The following is a 17,120-nucleotide window of genomic DNA, read 5'->3' on the forward strand; positions in this document are numbered from 1 at the left end:
TGGGAACATGACAGTAAACACCTACTCTGCTCTGCCCTCTTGGCTCTGCTTTCCTGCTACTTGATACATAGCAGGAAATCAAAGCCACAAGAGGGCAGACTTGGGTTTGAAAAGACATCACAGAAGACTCAGCTATAACATTCCGGGGCACAACTAGACTAAATGCTCAGTCAAGGATTCTTATCAGAGCTGATAACAGGCAGATTTAGCAGAGAAGAATGAAACAAAGAGCAGAGTAGGTGTTTTCTGTCATGTTCCCATTGATATATATGGTAAAATACATGAGGGTGCTTCGTCTCTGGTTCTCTTTAAACCTATCTGGACGAGTATTCTCGTCCAGATTGGCGATGCTAAAGTCAAACTGGATGAGTACTCTTGTCTAGTGTTCAAGCAGTGGTGCATGCGCATACTCGGGGATGTGGCCCTGCGCACACCGGCAGTTTTCCGTTTCAGTGTTTGGGGAAGGGAAGCAAGGCTTCCTGGAACCAATCGCAGTGCCTGTAATGAATGGGCATGATCCCAATCACGGCCATGATCATGGACCATGTCTAATTAGAATCAGGGAGTGTTTCTAGTGCCATCTTATGGTGGAAAGTTGAATAGCACACCACAGATTTTTTGTATTAATAAAATTAATTATTAAATAATTTCCAACCCCCCCACCCCCCACCGCAGTTAACAAGCCGTGTTAACAAGCAATCAAATTGAAAAAACAAAAACAAAAAATCAGTAAAGAAAATCCATAAATAGTAGCCTTAGGGACTTAGCTTTTTTGTTTTAAATATGTATGTCATGAGGGTATATTACTGATATTTTAGTACATAAGGGCTTACAATTGATGAGACACAAAAAAAAAACTGCAAAAATACATATTTATATCCACATAATATATTGACGCCATACATTGTACTAGGAACATAATTTCTCTGGTTCTCTTTAAACCTATCTGGACGAGTATTCTCGTCCAGATTGGCGATGCTAAAGTCAAACTGGATGAGTACTCTTGTCTAGTGTTCAAGCAGTGGTGCATGCGCATACTCAGGGATGTGGCCCTGCGCATACACCGGCAGTTTTCCGTTTCAGTGTTTGGGGAAGGGAAGCAAGGCTTCCTGGAACCAATCGCAGTGCCTGTAATGAATGGGCATGATCCCAATCACGGCCATGATCATGGACCATGTCTAATTAGAATCAGGGAGTGTTTCTAGTGCCATCTTATGGTGGAAAGTTGAATAGCACACCACAGATTTTTTGTATTAATAAAATTAATTATTAAATAATTTCCAACCCCCCCACCCCCCACCGCAGTTAACAAGCCGCGTTAACAAGCAATCAAATTGAAAAAACAAAAACAAAAAATCAGTAAAGAAAATCCATAAATAGTAGCCTTAGGGACTTAGCTTTTTTGTTTTAAATATGTATGTCATGAGGGTATATTACTGATATTTTAGTACATAAGGGCTTACAATTGATGGGACACAAAAAAAAAAACTGCAAAAATACATATTTATATCCACATAATATATTGACGCCATACATTGTACTAGGAACATAATTTAAATGTTGTGATAGCTGGAACTAATGGGCAAATAAAATGGGTGGGTTTTATTTATATTAGCATTGCTTATAAAAAAACTATAGGGAATGGAATGGAGAAATAGTGTATTTTTTTCTGTATTTGCCTATAAAATGCATAGAAAATAAAGTAATTACTGAAAATAAGTATTGCTCACCAAAAACTTAATTTGTGGCGAAAAAAACAAGATATAGATCATTTACGTGTGATGACGAGTAGTGATCAAGTTGTTAGTGAACAAATAGGACGAGCGCTGAAAATTGCTTCCATCCTCAAGGTGAAAATACCTGCGGGGTGGTTAAGTAAGTGGTTAAGCACTGCAATAGCTGAGTGCCAGCTACCAAATAAATAGTGCCATAATTTTTGTGGCTAGCTAGTGCTCTCTAATACCAGCGCCAAACCTTATCCTTAACTAATAACCCCACTTAGGCCCTTAGTTTACACTTAATCAGTTGCTCTCAGTTATAACTGAAAGAAAACTGATTTTCAAAGTAATGCCCATGTTTTCCTATGGCACCTTTCACACTTAACGCGTTTTAACTGAAATCTTCTTCCCAATGCACTGCTATGAAAAAAACGCGTACCAACGCGCATTAACGCGTACTAACGCACACCAACTGATTAAGTGTAAATGGGCCCTTATTCTAATTTACACACACTTTCCTTCCTCTTTATAGGTTGAGATGGCCCGAACCTCCGATTTTTGGTTCGCGAACTTCCGCAAAAGTTTGGTTCGTGCGAACTTTCGCGAACCGCAATAGACTTCAATGGGGAGGCGAACTTTGAAAACTAGAAGCACATATGCTGGCCAGAAAAGTGATGGAAAAGATGTTTCAAGGGGTCTAGCACCTAGAGGTGGGCATGGCGGAGTGGGATAGACACCAAAAGTCCAGGGGAAAAATCCTGATTTGACGCAAAGCAGCGTTTTAAGGGCAGAAATCACATTAGGCTGGATTCACAAAGCGGTGCAAACTGTTTAGCACGGGTGTGCTAAACAGTTAGCACCGCTTTGTGAATCAAGCCCATTGAATGCTAAATTGCAGGCCTAAAGTGCTTTAAAACATCTTGCATGTGTATACATCAATCAGGGAGTGTAATTAAAGTACTGCTTCACACTGACGCACCAAACTCACTGTGTATTTAAAATTTTCAGTTAACAGGTATGCACGGAGTGGTATATCACACTGCGTGCACTCACGTAGGTAGGTGGGTGCACTGTGAACAACAGGTAGGTAGGTATATGCAGTGATGGGTATTACAATGTGCACCTGTCACACACAGACCGGTACCGGACAGGCACAGTGACACTGCGTGTGCTCACATAGGTAGGTGGGTGCACTGTGAATAACAGGTAGGTAGGTATATGCAGTGATGGGTATTACAATGTGCACCTGTCACACACACAGGTAGTCACTGAATGCGCTGGGCCTGGCAGTGGCACACACACAGTAGGAATTATCAAGGCTGTCTATGCAACACAAATGTCAGTGGGGCACACACAAAAAAAATAGATCAAGATTAGCCCTCAAAAGAGCTGTTGAGGGGTGCTTTTTTAGCAATAAGAATCAGCAAGGAGCAAGCTAACAAGCCTACAAGAGCCTAACTAAACTTTCCCTATGAGAGTCTGCAGCAGCTGTCCCTTCTCTAATTAATGCAGGCACACGAGTGAGTCCAATGCCTGACGCTGCCTGCCTTTTATAAGGAGGGGGGCTCCAGGAGGGAATGTAGCCTAATTGGCTACAATGTACCTGCTGACTGTGATGTAGAGGTCAATGTTGACCCTCATGATGCACTATGGGGGCGAACTGAACTTCTGGAAAAGTTTGCGGTTCTCCGCGATCGCGAACCACGGAAGTTTGCTGGGAACCGTTCACCGGCGAACCGTTCGGGCCATCTCTATTTACAGGCCTCTAGAGATGGACAATTAGATGCAAATAATGTAATCAATGCAAATTTTATGTTAATTGTATGTAAATGTATGGACTAATGGACAAATGCCTTAGCTAATGATTTTGATTGGTTAATTTCCAAGTTGTGAACATTTGCATAAAGTGGACCTGTTGGCTGCTAATTTTTATTCAAAGTACAGGTGTCATGTAATGGCTTATATCTTAAAGAGCACATTCACTGTGCTTAATCATAAAAGAAAAGTCTCTAACCTTTAAAGATAAACAAAGGTTGGAAACTAAAAATGTATTTTACTACCCGGCTCAATCGAATTAAGTAAAGGTGCTAAAGCCCTGCCCCCGTGACAAAATTGCTGTAGGGGTGTGGCAAGAGAGCTGGGGGTGGCCACAGAGGCAGGAAGCTGTTTCTGAAAAATGTCAGGGAACGTGGCTTGAGCACCTTTACTTTATTAGGGCAAGCTAGTAATATACATTTTTAATTTCCAATCCTGGCATCTCATTACGTGGTAAAGACTTATCTTTTTTTATTGAGAATGCTTTAGGTGCTCTTCAAAATGTAATGATACTACTGCTGAATCTACTACTAATTTGTCATTTTGTGGGGGGTGGCATGCCATATGGAGTGTGTAACTTATAGCAATTAGCAAAGTTATCTCCTTAATACTAAAAAGTACACTGGGGAAATACTACTATAGCAGGACAAGTGGGAAAATTCACTGCTACTAATTTATCTTGTAGGGTGATATTGGTTGGCAGTGCTACATAACAAAGGAATCACCAAATCTAAATCTGCACTTAGGGATGCTCGGAAAATTCAGCGGAATTATGAATTCCGTGATTCCGGCCGGAATTCGGTTAATTCCGATTCCGGTAGTCGAAACGGAATTCCTATACCTCTCAAACGGAATTCCGCGGAAATTTTATAATTCCGACGGAATTTTCCGGAATAGCACAAAAAAAATCTCTCTCTCTCTCCCTCCTCCTCCTCCTCCTCCTCCTCCTCCTCCTCCTCCTCCATCCATCCATCCATCCATCCATCCATCCATCCATCCATCCTCTTATATTATACCTACTACACACTGAGTCCTGGGTTCAAATCCCAGCTATGGTATATAAGCTGTTTTGAAAATCTGCAATTTTATTTTGTACCCATACAATGTAATATTGTTTTGGTTGCAATGTATCGCTATAGTTGAAACTCGAAAGTCCTTGTCATTTTAGAATATCACGGTTGGTTGTAATGTAAAATTAAAAGTTAATTTCATGGACTGTTTTCATTGTCTTAAACTGTCGCACTCCTCAAGTGGATAAGGCGCCAATCTGCATTACTGCCAGTTATATAATATGCATATCCTGTTTTGATATTACTTATGTTTTTCAATAAAAAACATTGAAACATTTCTTTGTTACAGCTGATATAGTTCCTAAAATAAATCTGCACTGTTTCTACTTCCTGATTCATGGAAGCAGACATAGGGCCTGATTCACAAAGCTGTGCTAACAGTTAGCACGCTGGTGAAAAGCCCTTTATCACGCCTAAATTCAGTTTAGGCATGATAAGTTTAGGTGTGATAAGTTTAGGTGTGATAAGTTTAGGTGTGATAAGTTTTGGCATGATAAGTTTAGGTGTGATAAGTTTAGGCGTGATAAGTTTAAGCACCAACTGGGTTTGCACCGCAGTGCACAGCTGATCAAAAGTTTTGTGTTAACAAAGTATGGAGCACTTCGCATAGAGTTTAATGGTGCTGCTTTGCGTGCGGGACTTTGCGCGCAATCTAAACTTATCTAAACTTATCATGCCTAAACTTATCACGCCTAAACTGGCTTTTCACCAGCGTGGTGCAATGGTTATCACGCCTAAAGTCTCTAACTGGGCTAGCACCGCTTTGTGAATCGAGGCCATATTGTTCAAATGAGCCTATCTGCCATCTCTGCCGTGGCAGTCATGTGACACCGGGGAGAGATCAAATTACAGCTTGTGATTAGACACAAATGAGGGGGAATTAAACAGGCTAAACTCTCTAAATACATACAGGGTACATTTTTCTCTGTTTTCCTTCTATCCTTTGCAAGAGTTCAGGTTCACTTAAGAGGTATACGGAGGCTGCCATATTTATTTCCTTTAAATCAATACCAGTTGCCTGGCAGCCCTGCTGGTATATTTCCCTGCAGTATTGTCTGAATAACACCAGAAACAAGCATGCAACAAATCACCTGATCTGCTGCATGCTTGTTCAGGGGCTATGGCTAAAAGTATTAGAGGCAGAGGATCAGCATAAGAGCCAGGCAACTGGTACTGCTTAGATGGAAATAAATATAGCAGTCTCCATATCCCTCTCGCTTCAGTTGTCCTTTAACTCTTCCTGTACTGAAAACAATATTAGACTTATGTCTCTGCTCCTAATGTTTTATTTCTTAGCTGTACTATACAACCAATTCATTATATTATTTAAAAAATCGCTTCAGTGTCTCTTTAATGTGGGACTGGAAAGGCTGATTTGACTAGCTATCAAAATCTCTCTCTTAAAAGCAAACATTTAAAGAGATTCCGTACTCTAAAATTCTTACAATAAAAAGCATACCATTCTATTCATTATGTTCTCCTGGGCCCCTCTTTGCTGTTTCTGCCACTCCCTGCTGCAATCCTGGCTTGTAATTGCAGTGTTTACAAACAAAAGACATGGCTGCTAACCAGCATGTGATAGACTGAGAGAAGCTCAGTCTGTGACTCATACAGAGCCTGCAGGGGCGTGGAGAGGGTGTGTATAACTTCTACCTATCAGAAGCAGAGCAGCAAATTCCTGCCTGAGTGTCTGAGCCGACAAAGCCGGCAAAGGAAAGAAGATTAGATTATATAACAGAGATAATACAGCCACTGTGCAACTAGGAAAGGCTGCAGTAAGGCAGGACACATTAGAACAGGTATAGGAACTTATAGGATAGAAGAAATAAGACTGAAAATTTTGTTACAGAGTCTCTTTAATTGACTAGTCCATTGTTACTTTTATTTATATAGAAACTGATCTATATTAATGCTTTTGAATTGTTTTAATGGTCATCTAACAATACATCCCTTTTTTTCAGTGTGTGGAAATGGTGTGTGTGAAGAGGAGGAACTCTGTGCTACCTGTCCAGCAGACTGTGGGGAGTGCTCAGTGGCATCAGATTTCCGAATGGCTGTTGTTATTCCTGTTGCAGTCATTATTGCAGGCTTCATTTTGTCTTCTGTGGTAATTCATTCTTAATTATACATAGAGTGTAGTCAAAATGTTTCAAAATGGGGCTTTGGTCAATAATGCAGTAAACGTGCTTGACTGGTTTTGGATCCGTGGAAAGTAACCTGGGGGAGGTGGGATAAAGTATCTGTTTACTCCATACTTATAGTGGCATTACAGGCTGACATGACATAAAATAAAAACCCCTTTCCAAACTTCCTACTGCCCATATACTAAAATATGAACTGATTTAAAGGAAACCTGAACTGAAAGAATTTGGAGGCTGCCATATTTATTTCCTTTTAAACCAATATGTATTGCCGGGTCGCCCTGCTTATCTCTTTGGCTTTAGAAGTGTCTGAACCACATACCAGAAAGCTGGGACTAATCCAGTCAAATTTCTGTCAGAAACACCTGATTTTCATGCTTGTTCAAGATCTATGGCTAAGAGTATAAGAGGCAGCGGATCAGGACAGCCAGGAGACATATGGAAATAATTAGGTCAGCTTCCATATCCTTCTCAGTTCAAGTGTGCTTTGAGTATAAACCAAGTGCTCTTTTAAACCTGAGCTGAGAGTACAGAATGGTAGACCACTGCAACCTCACTTTCCCAACCAACGATTTGACTACTTCAGGTCCCCACACAAAATGAAGCACATATGGAGCATTCTGGATAGAAATGGTATAGTTACCACCCCTAATTCCAGACATGAGACCTTCCCATTCAGTGAAAGGAGGAAGCCCATCAGTTAGAATAAGGGGAGGTACAGTAGCTATACTAATCCCCCACCAGCATGCTCCGTAGTCACACGCTGCATTGTAGAAGAGTCACAGTGCAGTGGGACTGGCAGGGGATCACACTGGTGGTGAGGCCAGCACATTTCACTGCACACTCTGTATGATGATATTTTATATAAAGTGATTATTAGTGCAGACACTCAATTCATATTCAGGTTTATATGGCTGTTTTGCATAAAAAAAAGTTATACATTTAGTGATGGCAGCAGGCATTTGCAATTGTATGTCATCTCTTAGGTGGCATCTTCCAGCTCAGAGGGAAATGGAAAATTCTATTGCAGCCTTTACAATGAGGGAATATTTCTTCTTTATTTAAATACAAAATAGAATTCTCTCTTTTCTTCCCAAAGGTCAAAGTGAATTACAGTAAAACCCTGGATTGAGAGCAGTGATGGGCTCATGAGTAGTCACTAGTCCCTAAGGACTTGAATTTGAGATTTAAATGCGGCTTAATTGCTTCAGCTGTGCAGCTGGATGATAGGGGTTAGTTACCCATAAGTCCGTCATCCTCCCTTCACGCATCCTATTGGATGCGTTGCAAGCCTCACTACACGCACTTCCTCCTTCAAGCTGGAAGGAGGACGTGCGCGGTGGTGAGGCTTGCAACGCGTACGCGTGCAAGCTGTTTGGAGCACAGGGAGGACAACAGACTTATGGGTAACTAAACCCCTTGTCATCCAGCCGCACAGCTGAGGCAATTAAGCCTCATTTAAATCACAAATTTGAGTCCTTAGGGACTCGTGACTACTCGTGAGCCCATCACTGATTGAGAGTAACTTGATTTAAGAGTGCTTTGCAATACAAGCAACATTTTTTGTGAAATTGTGACTTGATATACAAGCAAGGTCTGGATATGCAAACAAAAAAAAAGTATACATGTGTCATGTCGTTACAACTGAGCCGATAGTTCTTCTAACTTTGGCACTGCAGGATTGTCCTTAATTGTATTTTAACAGTGCAGAGACTGTGCAAAGTCACATTTCCATGAAAACCTCAAAAATAACTGTCATTGGATAAGTTCTTAGTTAAAGCCACACAAAAAAAAAACGATTGGGGTGAGCCAGCAGTTGGCAATGATTCTGTTAGTTATAGTGGAAGTTTTGTTTACATTTTTATTTTATACTATTTTACTATAACTGTTTTTGGATTGTGAAAGGAATCAACTGGGTTTCCATTAATTCTTATAGGAAAATTTGCTTTGATATAAGAGTGTTTTAGATTACAACCTTGTTTCTGGAACAAATTATGCTTGCAAACCAAGGTTCCACTGTATCAGGTGGTTGAGGGGCAGGCAAACAAAAGCAGAGATTTTTAACCATTCCAGGGCCCATATGCAATTTACTTTTTCTCCTCAGTTTTCTCCTTTGTGATAATGTTTTATCTTCTATTTAGAATAACTTTTCAGCACCTTGCAGTTGAAAAAAGTATTAAAAAGTAGGTGGAAAAGTACTAAAAAATATTTGAAGAATTTTCTTGCTTGCTGGTGATTTAAAAGGCATTTTATTGACACATTTGAAAATATCACTTAAGAGAAAACATAGGAGAAAAAGTGAATTGCATATGGCCCCAGGTGTTTTTTTTTTCACAGGCTTATTTCCTTAAAGTGGATCCGAGGTAAACTTTTACACATTGCATAATGTTCCTTTCCTATTGTTTATAGGGCATTCCTCAAGCCAAATACTTTTTTTGTTTTTGTTTTAATACTCTAATTCCTTATAAACTAAAAAAGCCTCGCCCACAGGTTTTTAGAGAGCATTGGCAGTAGCAAGGGCTCATGGGAGCTCAGTCTGGGCAGGAGAAGGGGGAGGTGTTACTAGCCATTGATTTCAGAGGCAGAGGGGAGGAGGGAGGAGGAGAGGGGGTTAGGCTGATGGCTCAAGATACAGATAAGCCTTCCTCTGTGTAATGTTTACAAACAACATGGCCGCTGTCATTGTATCACAGGAAGAAATAATCATATAGTATTGAAGCTGTTTGCAGCTAGATTTGCTGTGAAAACCATCTAAACTTTAGATAAGATATATAGACAAGTTACTTGTTATAGTTAGTTTTTCATCTCGGATCCGCTTTAAGGCTGGTACTCACCATGCAAATTTTACTTACCTATGTCCGATTGAAAAATCATTGGATCTGACAAAAAAATTATACAACCTACTGATTGCCAGCAACCAATTTCAAGATCAAAATCAATTTGTTTGTCGATCAGAAACAGAACAGACATGCTGGAATGTTGTTGTGTGTATGTTGTTTAAGTTCATATTCATTCCATATAAATTCAGAAAAATGATTGAAAATCTGACTGAAATTTGAAAGAAATTGCATACGAGGTTATGCTAGCTTTCTTCTATATCCGATTGATTTCAGAAGTGAATATCAATTTGATGACTCGCTCGAATAGGATCTGAAATGAAAAAAGTATGGTGTGTACCAGGCTTAATACACTTTATAATAATGTAGCAAATCTATTCGAGCAGAGGGGATCTTTTGACTGCAGCTTCAGATCAATGGTCCCAGTGCAATCAGAATGATAGCTACATTCACTTATCATGAAACCACCCCTGGGAAGCACTTATTACAGCAATATATGCATTTATATGGGGTAATGCCTGTATTCATCTGGAAACAATGCCGGGATTGCAAAATAGTGTTTTCGCACAAATTTAGTAAAAAGCAGTATGTTGCTTTTAGCTGTGATATTGGCTGCACAACACTTTGCCAGGTCTCCCCATTTATTTCCTTTTTAATACGCGGATTTACATTTATTATTTTTTCTCACATTGTATAGTGGTTTCAGTATCAAAGGAAAAAGATGTTTTGGGATGAAAGCTGGATCATCAAGTACAGTGATATCAAGCAAGGTATGAATTTCACACCTGCTTATTAATATTTCTCTAAATTTGAAAACGCTGTATGACCTTTGTATTATCATCTACTATATTTATTTGGTCTTAGTCAGCAGCCTATATCTGTTTTCATGAACAAGGCATTTGCACCAACATACACTTCCTTCTTTTTTATGAGAAGATGGAGGTTACATGACTGACATGTTATGTCATCAAAATCATGTAGTAATATCCTATTTTCATAAGTTTTATTCATCTAAGTGTTATGCACAGCAGATCTGTGGTGTCAAATTTACTGCTTCAAATCTGTCATCCATAAATAACTAGGACATGTAGGTGACCTTCTGAATCTAAACACTGCAGAAAGGATGAGGCCATAAAAAGGATTTTTTTTCTTAAAAACAGAAGGTGAGAGGGATATGAAGGCTGCCATATTTATTTCCTTGTAAACAATGCCAGTTGCCTGGCAGCCCTATTGATTATCTTGTATAAGTAGTGTCTGAGTCAAAACCCTGGAACACGCATATGTCTAATCCAGTAAAATGTGAGTTAGTTGAGTCAGAGTACCTGATCTGCTGCATGCTTGTTCAGGATCTATGGCTAAATGTATTAGAGACACAGGATCAGCTGGATAGACAGGCAACTGGCATTGTTTAAAAGAAAATAAATATGGTAGCCTCCATATCCCTCTCACCTCGGGTTTCCTATAAAACTTGCAAAACGTATTGAGTAGCATTATTGGGGTTACTTTGTCCTTTGGTATACTTATTATATTCATATTTATTAGTATACCTTTTTATGTCCTGTGAATAGTATTAGGTGGCTCATTCCTACTGAACTTGGTTTTGTTTTATTCATTATTATTCCCATCTCTTAAAATTACTGTTTAAGTCAAGTAAAGCATGTTTCTGGTCTAAAAATTAGCAAACACGCAATAACCTGCTCTAACTAGGTGCAAATAGTTATTTAATAAGCTATTTCAGTTTGCTGGTCTCTATGTAACTATAAAATGGAGTGCAACTGTTAGGGCCGGTTTCCATTACAAAGTGATGCGAATGCGGCTACCTAGCCGCATCGCATCACTTCCGCCGCCGGCCGCATCACTTCCGCATCTCCTGATGAGGAAGTAAATGGAGGAGATGGGACGCGGCTGCGGGCGGACGCAGCCGTGCGATAATCTGCAGCATGCTGCAGATACTCGGATTGTTCCGCACCGCTCTGCACAACATGCATGCAGTGGAAATCCTTCCATTGCCATGCATGTGTTTCAGCACACCTGCGGTGCGATGCGGCTATATAGCTGCATTGCACCACTCCTAGTGGAAACGGGCCCTTAGAGAATGAGAATGGAACCAGTAGCTGTTTTGTATGGTGAATTTCTCTGTATGTAGAGTAGGCCATAGGAGGAGTTTATCAGATCGGTTTCCCACAATAATAACACAGCTCATACTGACTTGATTATTGGGGCGATACCTTTTGTTATTTAAAAGCAATGTTCTCTGGGAAGGGTATTATTAACCAAGACTAAAACGTAGGTGAATAAAAGCCATCTTTTACATCTGACAAATGTTTTTTTTTTTTTTGGTGGGGGGGGGGAGAACTGATTAGCCAGGAATTAATAATTGGGAGTATTTCATTAACTGATATTTCAAGTTATGTAAGTTTGGACTGATGCAGCTGAGTAGACTTTTCAAAGCAAGTTATAATGGGCTGGGTTACCAAATTTCAAACATTTACTGGGCTTGGTGTGGTTGTTAATTTTTTGTTTGTTTGTTTGTTTGTTTGTTTTTAATACTGTAGTGTTTTGTTTTTTTCATTAGAATACTTAGTTGTGTGAAGATTTAGCGTAACATAAAATTCCACATAATAAAGTATCTAGAAAAACTTATTTGAAAAGGAATAAGGTCAATATGGCTAAGAAGCCAGAGATATATGCACGCGTTAGACTATGTTATTACATTGTCAATGATAATCCCAGAAAAATAAGCTAAAATAGAAAAAGAAAGATTAAAAAGCAAAATGTGTTCATTCATCTAATTCACAAACAGGCAACAGAGTCTCGTTAAGTGAGGTCATTAGGAGAAAATAAATACCAAATTCAAAGAAACTAACAATTAGCATGCCAAATGAAGTGCACAAAATGACACCCCTCCCCCATGTAAACTGTACTACCTCAGATAGTCTAGAGTTACAAACCAGCTGATATTGTGGACCACACACAGGATGATATGATGAGCCAATCAACTATTTTTTATCACAATTTTTGATCAGGTCGCGTTGAAGGAAATCCAGTGGTAAAGTTAACCATTTGCAATTTTTATCAGGCTGAAAATGAATATTAAATATGCTCTGATAAAATAATATTTTTAAAGTGAATGTTTACCCCTTAAAAAATCAAAAAGTCAGATACTCACCTTCCCTCTCCTCTCCCGGTGCCCGGTCCCGTGCAGGATCCCCCGTAGCAGTATTCGACCAGTTCGGTCAAATACTGCCACTTCCGCAGCCGAAGGGAGCTTTCAGAAGCCTTCAGGAGCACTCGGGCTCCCGAAGACGGGCCACTCCATACTACGCATGCGCGAGCGCCCTCTATGATGCACTCGCGCATGCGTAGTATGGAGCGGCCCGTCTTCAGAAGCCCGAGTGCTCCCGAAGACTTCCGAAGTCCCTGCGGCGGCGGACGCGAACGGAGGAGCCAGCGCAGCACCGAGGGCACCGGGAGAGGAGAGGGAAGGCTCATTAGGACCGAGCCTTCCCTCTCCTTAGGTGAGTATCTGACTGTAATGATCTGCTCAGCTGCCTGTGCAGGCAGGCAGCTTTTTGACCATTGTTTAGGTTTGCATGCTGCAGGACTCTGGAAAGGAGAGCTTCTGTCAGTTTTGCAGCTTGTGCTTGCTGAGGAATTTGCATACGTTGTCATGCAAATTGCCTGGCCACATTCATTGGAGGCGTGTACTATAAGTACTATGTGTTTCCCACAATGCTTGGCTGGTCATAAGGATTCCTTCCTGTGAAACACTCCTGGAGGAGTGTCAGCCTTACTCTCTGTTTGAAGATCAGCTTAGAGTAATTTCTGAAACTGCGCTAGGCAGGTTCCCCTAGTGCAGTTAGGATTGCTTATCTGTTTTGTTTGTTCTGTTGCGATTGTCCTGTCCCAGCGGTGGTCAACAGGAAATCGTTCTGATCTCTGTTCTTGGAGTATAGCTGGTGCAGCGGTTGCTACCAGCTATCTCTTCTAATCTGTCTCACTTGGATCGCACTAGCATCTTGCGCTAGCGCTGTGGATCCTTCTGTTCTGTCTCCTTGGATTGCGCTAGCCACTTTCCGCTAGTGCTGTGGATCCTTCTGTTCTGCCTTCCTGGATCGCACTAGCATCCTGCGCTAGTGCTGTGGATCCTTCTGTTCTGCTACTCAGTCTACCTGGATCGCACTCGCCTAGCGCTAGTGCTGTGGATCCTTCTGTTCTGCTACTCTGTACCTGGATCGCACTAGCATCCTGCGCTAGTACTGTGGATCCTTCTGTTCTGTCTTCCTGGATCGTGCTAGCCACTTTCGCTAGTGCTGTGGATCCTTCTGTTCTGCTACTCTGTACCTGGATCGCACTAGCATCCTGCACTAGTACTGTGGATCTTTCTGTTCTGTCTTCCTGGATCGCAGTAGCCACTTTCGCTAGTGCTGTGGATCCTATCTCTCGCTTGTCCCTGTTTTCGTGTGTCTGTCTTGTCTGCTACGAAAGCTTGCTGGAGGCTCGGTGAGGTAACCGTTAAGCAAGCGCTCGCGTCCTCTGTTACATGTTTGTCTGTCGATGGTTAGTTAGGCGTGCTTGCCTCTATTGTGCTTATCACATGGAGACCGCGCATGAACGCGTGCACTGTTGCGAATGAGTGCGGTGTTCGCGTTCAGTTAGCGTTTGTTATTTTCCGTATCTCCTCATTGTATGATTTGCTGTGCCTTTGCTATCCTCGTATTCTGTTCTGATCTGCATTGTGTCACTTTTGGCAATCGCCTTTCTTGCGGTTGCGTTTCTGTTTCGTATCTGCTGTTGTGTGTGCACTGTCGCGGGGTGGCGACTAGATTGGCGCACACACATACAACCTGTCCCTTTGCTCGTTCTCATTCGCAATCGCTTCTCTTGTGATTGCGTTCTGCGCTTCGTACAATTCCTGTCTGGCATTTGTGGAGGTACAGAGGATTGGTTCCTCTGCACTCCTCAGCGCCATCTGCCGACAGGAATTTCCCTCTACGGGTGTGTAGCACCTTTTGCTGGGTTCCTGCAATTATACGCTTGTGGAGGATTTCCGCCGTATCAGCGCACGCATTGTGCGCTGATCACGGAGAAAGTTCCACAATCGTTACACTGACTTTTGTATTTTTAAAGTGGTAACCATTGGCTTTAAAGGATTGTTTAAAATGCCTTGTTAATGACTAACTCTGCAAAAATAGAAAAAGAAAATGTTTATTAATTCCTTATAAAATCTTTACATTTGTGCCTAGCAATAAAGTCAGAAAAACAGTGCCAAATCATAGCATTTTCATAATTTGCAGGGAGCAAGATGGCAGCCCCCATGACACTGGGCAATATATTTTGCAGCTCTGTGTAGCTAAATTAGAAGGCAATGTGAATTAGCAAAGCACAGTTATTAGAATCAGAATCAATTTTAAATGGCCAAATAAGATAGCACTTGCAAGGAATTTGTCTTGGCAGTTGCTTAACAGGCACAAACAAAACAATACAAGGACAGACAGTATAGATATTACAAGTCAAGGGCATTATATACATTAGAGTGGTAGTAAACAGGGTGAGAATAGTTCATTTCCAGGGATGGTCGTAGTCAGCCAACTTCGCTACACTGGAACTACGCATAGTTTTACGCAATTACGCTTCACCAAACTACGGCTTCGAAATCAAATATTCGCTTCGTATGCATTTCGTAGAATACGCGTTATTTGTAATTTTACACATTAATTCCTCTTTAGAAGCTTATCCCGGGAACTCTTCTATGCATACATTCCCCTTTCCAATGCGTAAATTTGTAAGCATACAATCGTACGCGGGAAAAATAGACGCGAGTAATGCATACGTAGTTCACTACGCAATACACATGTTAACTACGCATAGTAAGCGTAAGCTACGTGTAGCGGTACTTCGCTACGCGTAAATTCATAAGCGTAGTACTGCAACTTCCCCTACGAACTACGATGCGTAGATGCAAACTATGATGCGTAAATTCGCACTGGCGTAGTTTCTGCTCATCCCTGTTAATCATTTCCAGTTCTGTGCTGTAGAGCTTTCAAGTCCTAGCATCTCAAGCGTGGTATCAATTAAGCATAGCTACCACCTGAGGGAAGAAGCTGTTCCTACGCCTGAAAGTTTTTGTTGCAACTGACCGTTATCTCGCACCTGAAGGCATAAGCTTTGTAGATTATGGTAGAGATGAGAACAAGCGAATGTAAAATTAGTCCATGTTAGTTTTTAAGTACACCTGGAAAATGGAATTCACTTCTGGGCACCACATTACAGGAAAGATATTGTATTTTTAGAGCAGGTGCAGAGACGGGCAACAAAATGGATACAAGGGATGGAAGGTCTCACTTACCAAGAAAGGTTAGATAAACTGGGTTTATTTAGTGAAGAGAAAAAACGCCTTAGAGGGGATCTAATTAACATGTATAAATACATCAGAGGCCAATATAAAAGCTTGGTGGATGAGCTTTTTGTCCCTAGGCCTTCTCAAAGGACTAGAGGACATGATCTGCGCATGGAGGAAAAACGTTTTAGCCATTTATTTAGGAAAGGTTTCTCTACAGTAAGAGTGATTAAGATGTGGAATGCATTGCCACAGGAAATAGTTTAGGCAAATTCTATATCTGCATTTAAAGGAGGCTTAGATGGACATCCAAGATGGCGCTGGTGAAGGCTGCCTCGGCACACAGCTCCCCCTTTTTTCCTCTTTTTTCCTCTTTTTCGTTGTTTTTTTAGCTGTGTTTAGTGGTTTTTGTCTGTAGTTTTTTGTAGAGTCAGTCGTCCTATCATCTTTTGTTTTAGTTTCAGTTGCTTTTAGAATAGTTTTTAGCAGCTTTTAGGATAGCTTAGAGAGGATAGGTTTAGTCATTTTTAGGATAGTATAGATAGGATAGTTTTTAGTACCTTTAAGTGTAGGTGCAGGTGCAGTTTTTTTGGGTCTGCTTATGCACTAATCGGCCACATACCTCTTGGTCGCCACGGAATTGCAGCTGCAGACGGTCTGGCTCTGGTTTCCCTGCCCCCATCCTGCTGTTCGATCCTGCTCCTCATCCCGGCGCCATCAGAGGGATTTTGCGGCGGTGTCCCCGGGTCCTCACCTGCCGCGAAGTCTCCTGGATTCTCCAACCACAGAGAGCGCTGCTTTCTCAGGCTGGTCTCCAGCCTTGGTGCCTGGGTACGCAGCACAGCCCTTCCGCCTCCAGCTGCGGGTCGCTGCTCTCGCCGCTCCGGCTCCCACGTGCTCACCACGTGGACTACTTCTCTCGGCGGGGCCCAGCATTTAGGGAGGGAGGCTCTGACACCGCCAGCTGGATACCGGGACCTCGGCCCCCCATGTGGGAGAAGACCCCACCGCAGAGAATCTCCACTGCAGGGAAGGAATCTTCACTGCCTGGAAGGAACTCCACCACTGGGCGCAGCTAAATCTCCACCGCCTGAAGGGAACTCCACGCCGCCCATCAGCCGCAGCACCCCTCTTCCCTCCACAAGGCTCTTCATCGCCTGCTCATTCGGGTAAGCCTGCTGCCCTACACACTTGCTGCT

At 41.6% G+C, this 17,120-nt stretch overlaps 1 protein-coding gene across 9 annotated transcripts in view; it reads right to left on the bottom strand.

The window, feature by feature from the left end:
• The window catches only part of LOC137516318 (prostaglandin reductase 1-like), a 496,699-nt gene that overhangs the window by 186,499 nt on the left and 293,080 nt on the right, over positions 1–17,120 (bottom strand). For 8 of the 9 annotated variants that reach the window (XM_068234357.1, XM_068234356.1, XM_068234355.1 and 5 more), the window contains one exon: positions 6,608–6,820. In XM_068234357.1, the coding sequence (XP_068090458.1) occupies positions 6,608–6,697 (90 nt within the window). In that variant the 5' untranslated portion in view covers positions 6,698–6,820. Of the gene's footprint in view, positions 1–6,607; positions 6,821–16,543; positions 16,580–17,120 lie in introns of those variants that run through there. The other variant, XM_068234359.1, reaches the window with a different exon arrangement.

Source organism: Hyperolius riggenbachi, chromosome 1 (assembly GCF_040937935.1).
Source record: "Hyperolius riggenbachi isolate aHypRig1 chromosome 1, aHypRig1.pri, whole genome shotgun sequence".
NCBI classification, from domain to species: Eukaryota; Metazoa; Chordata; class Amphibia; order Anura; family Hyperoliidae; genus Hyperolius; species Hyperolius riggenbachi.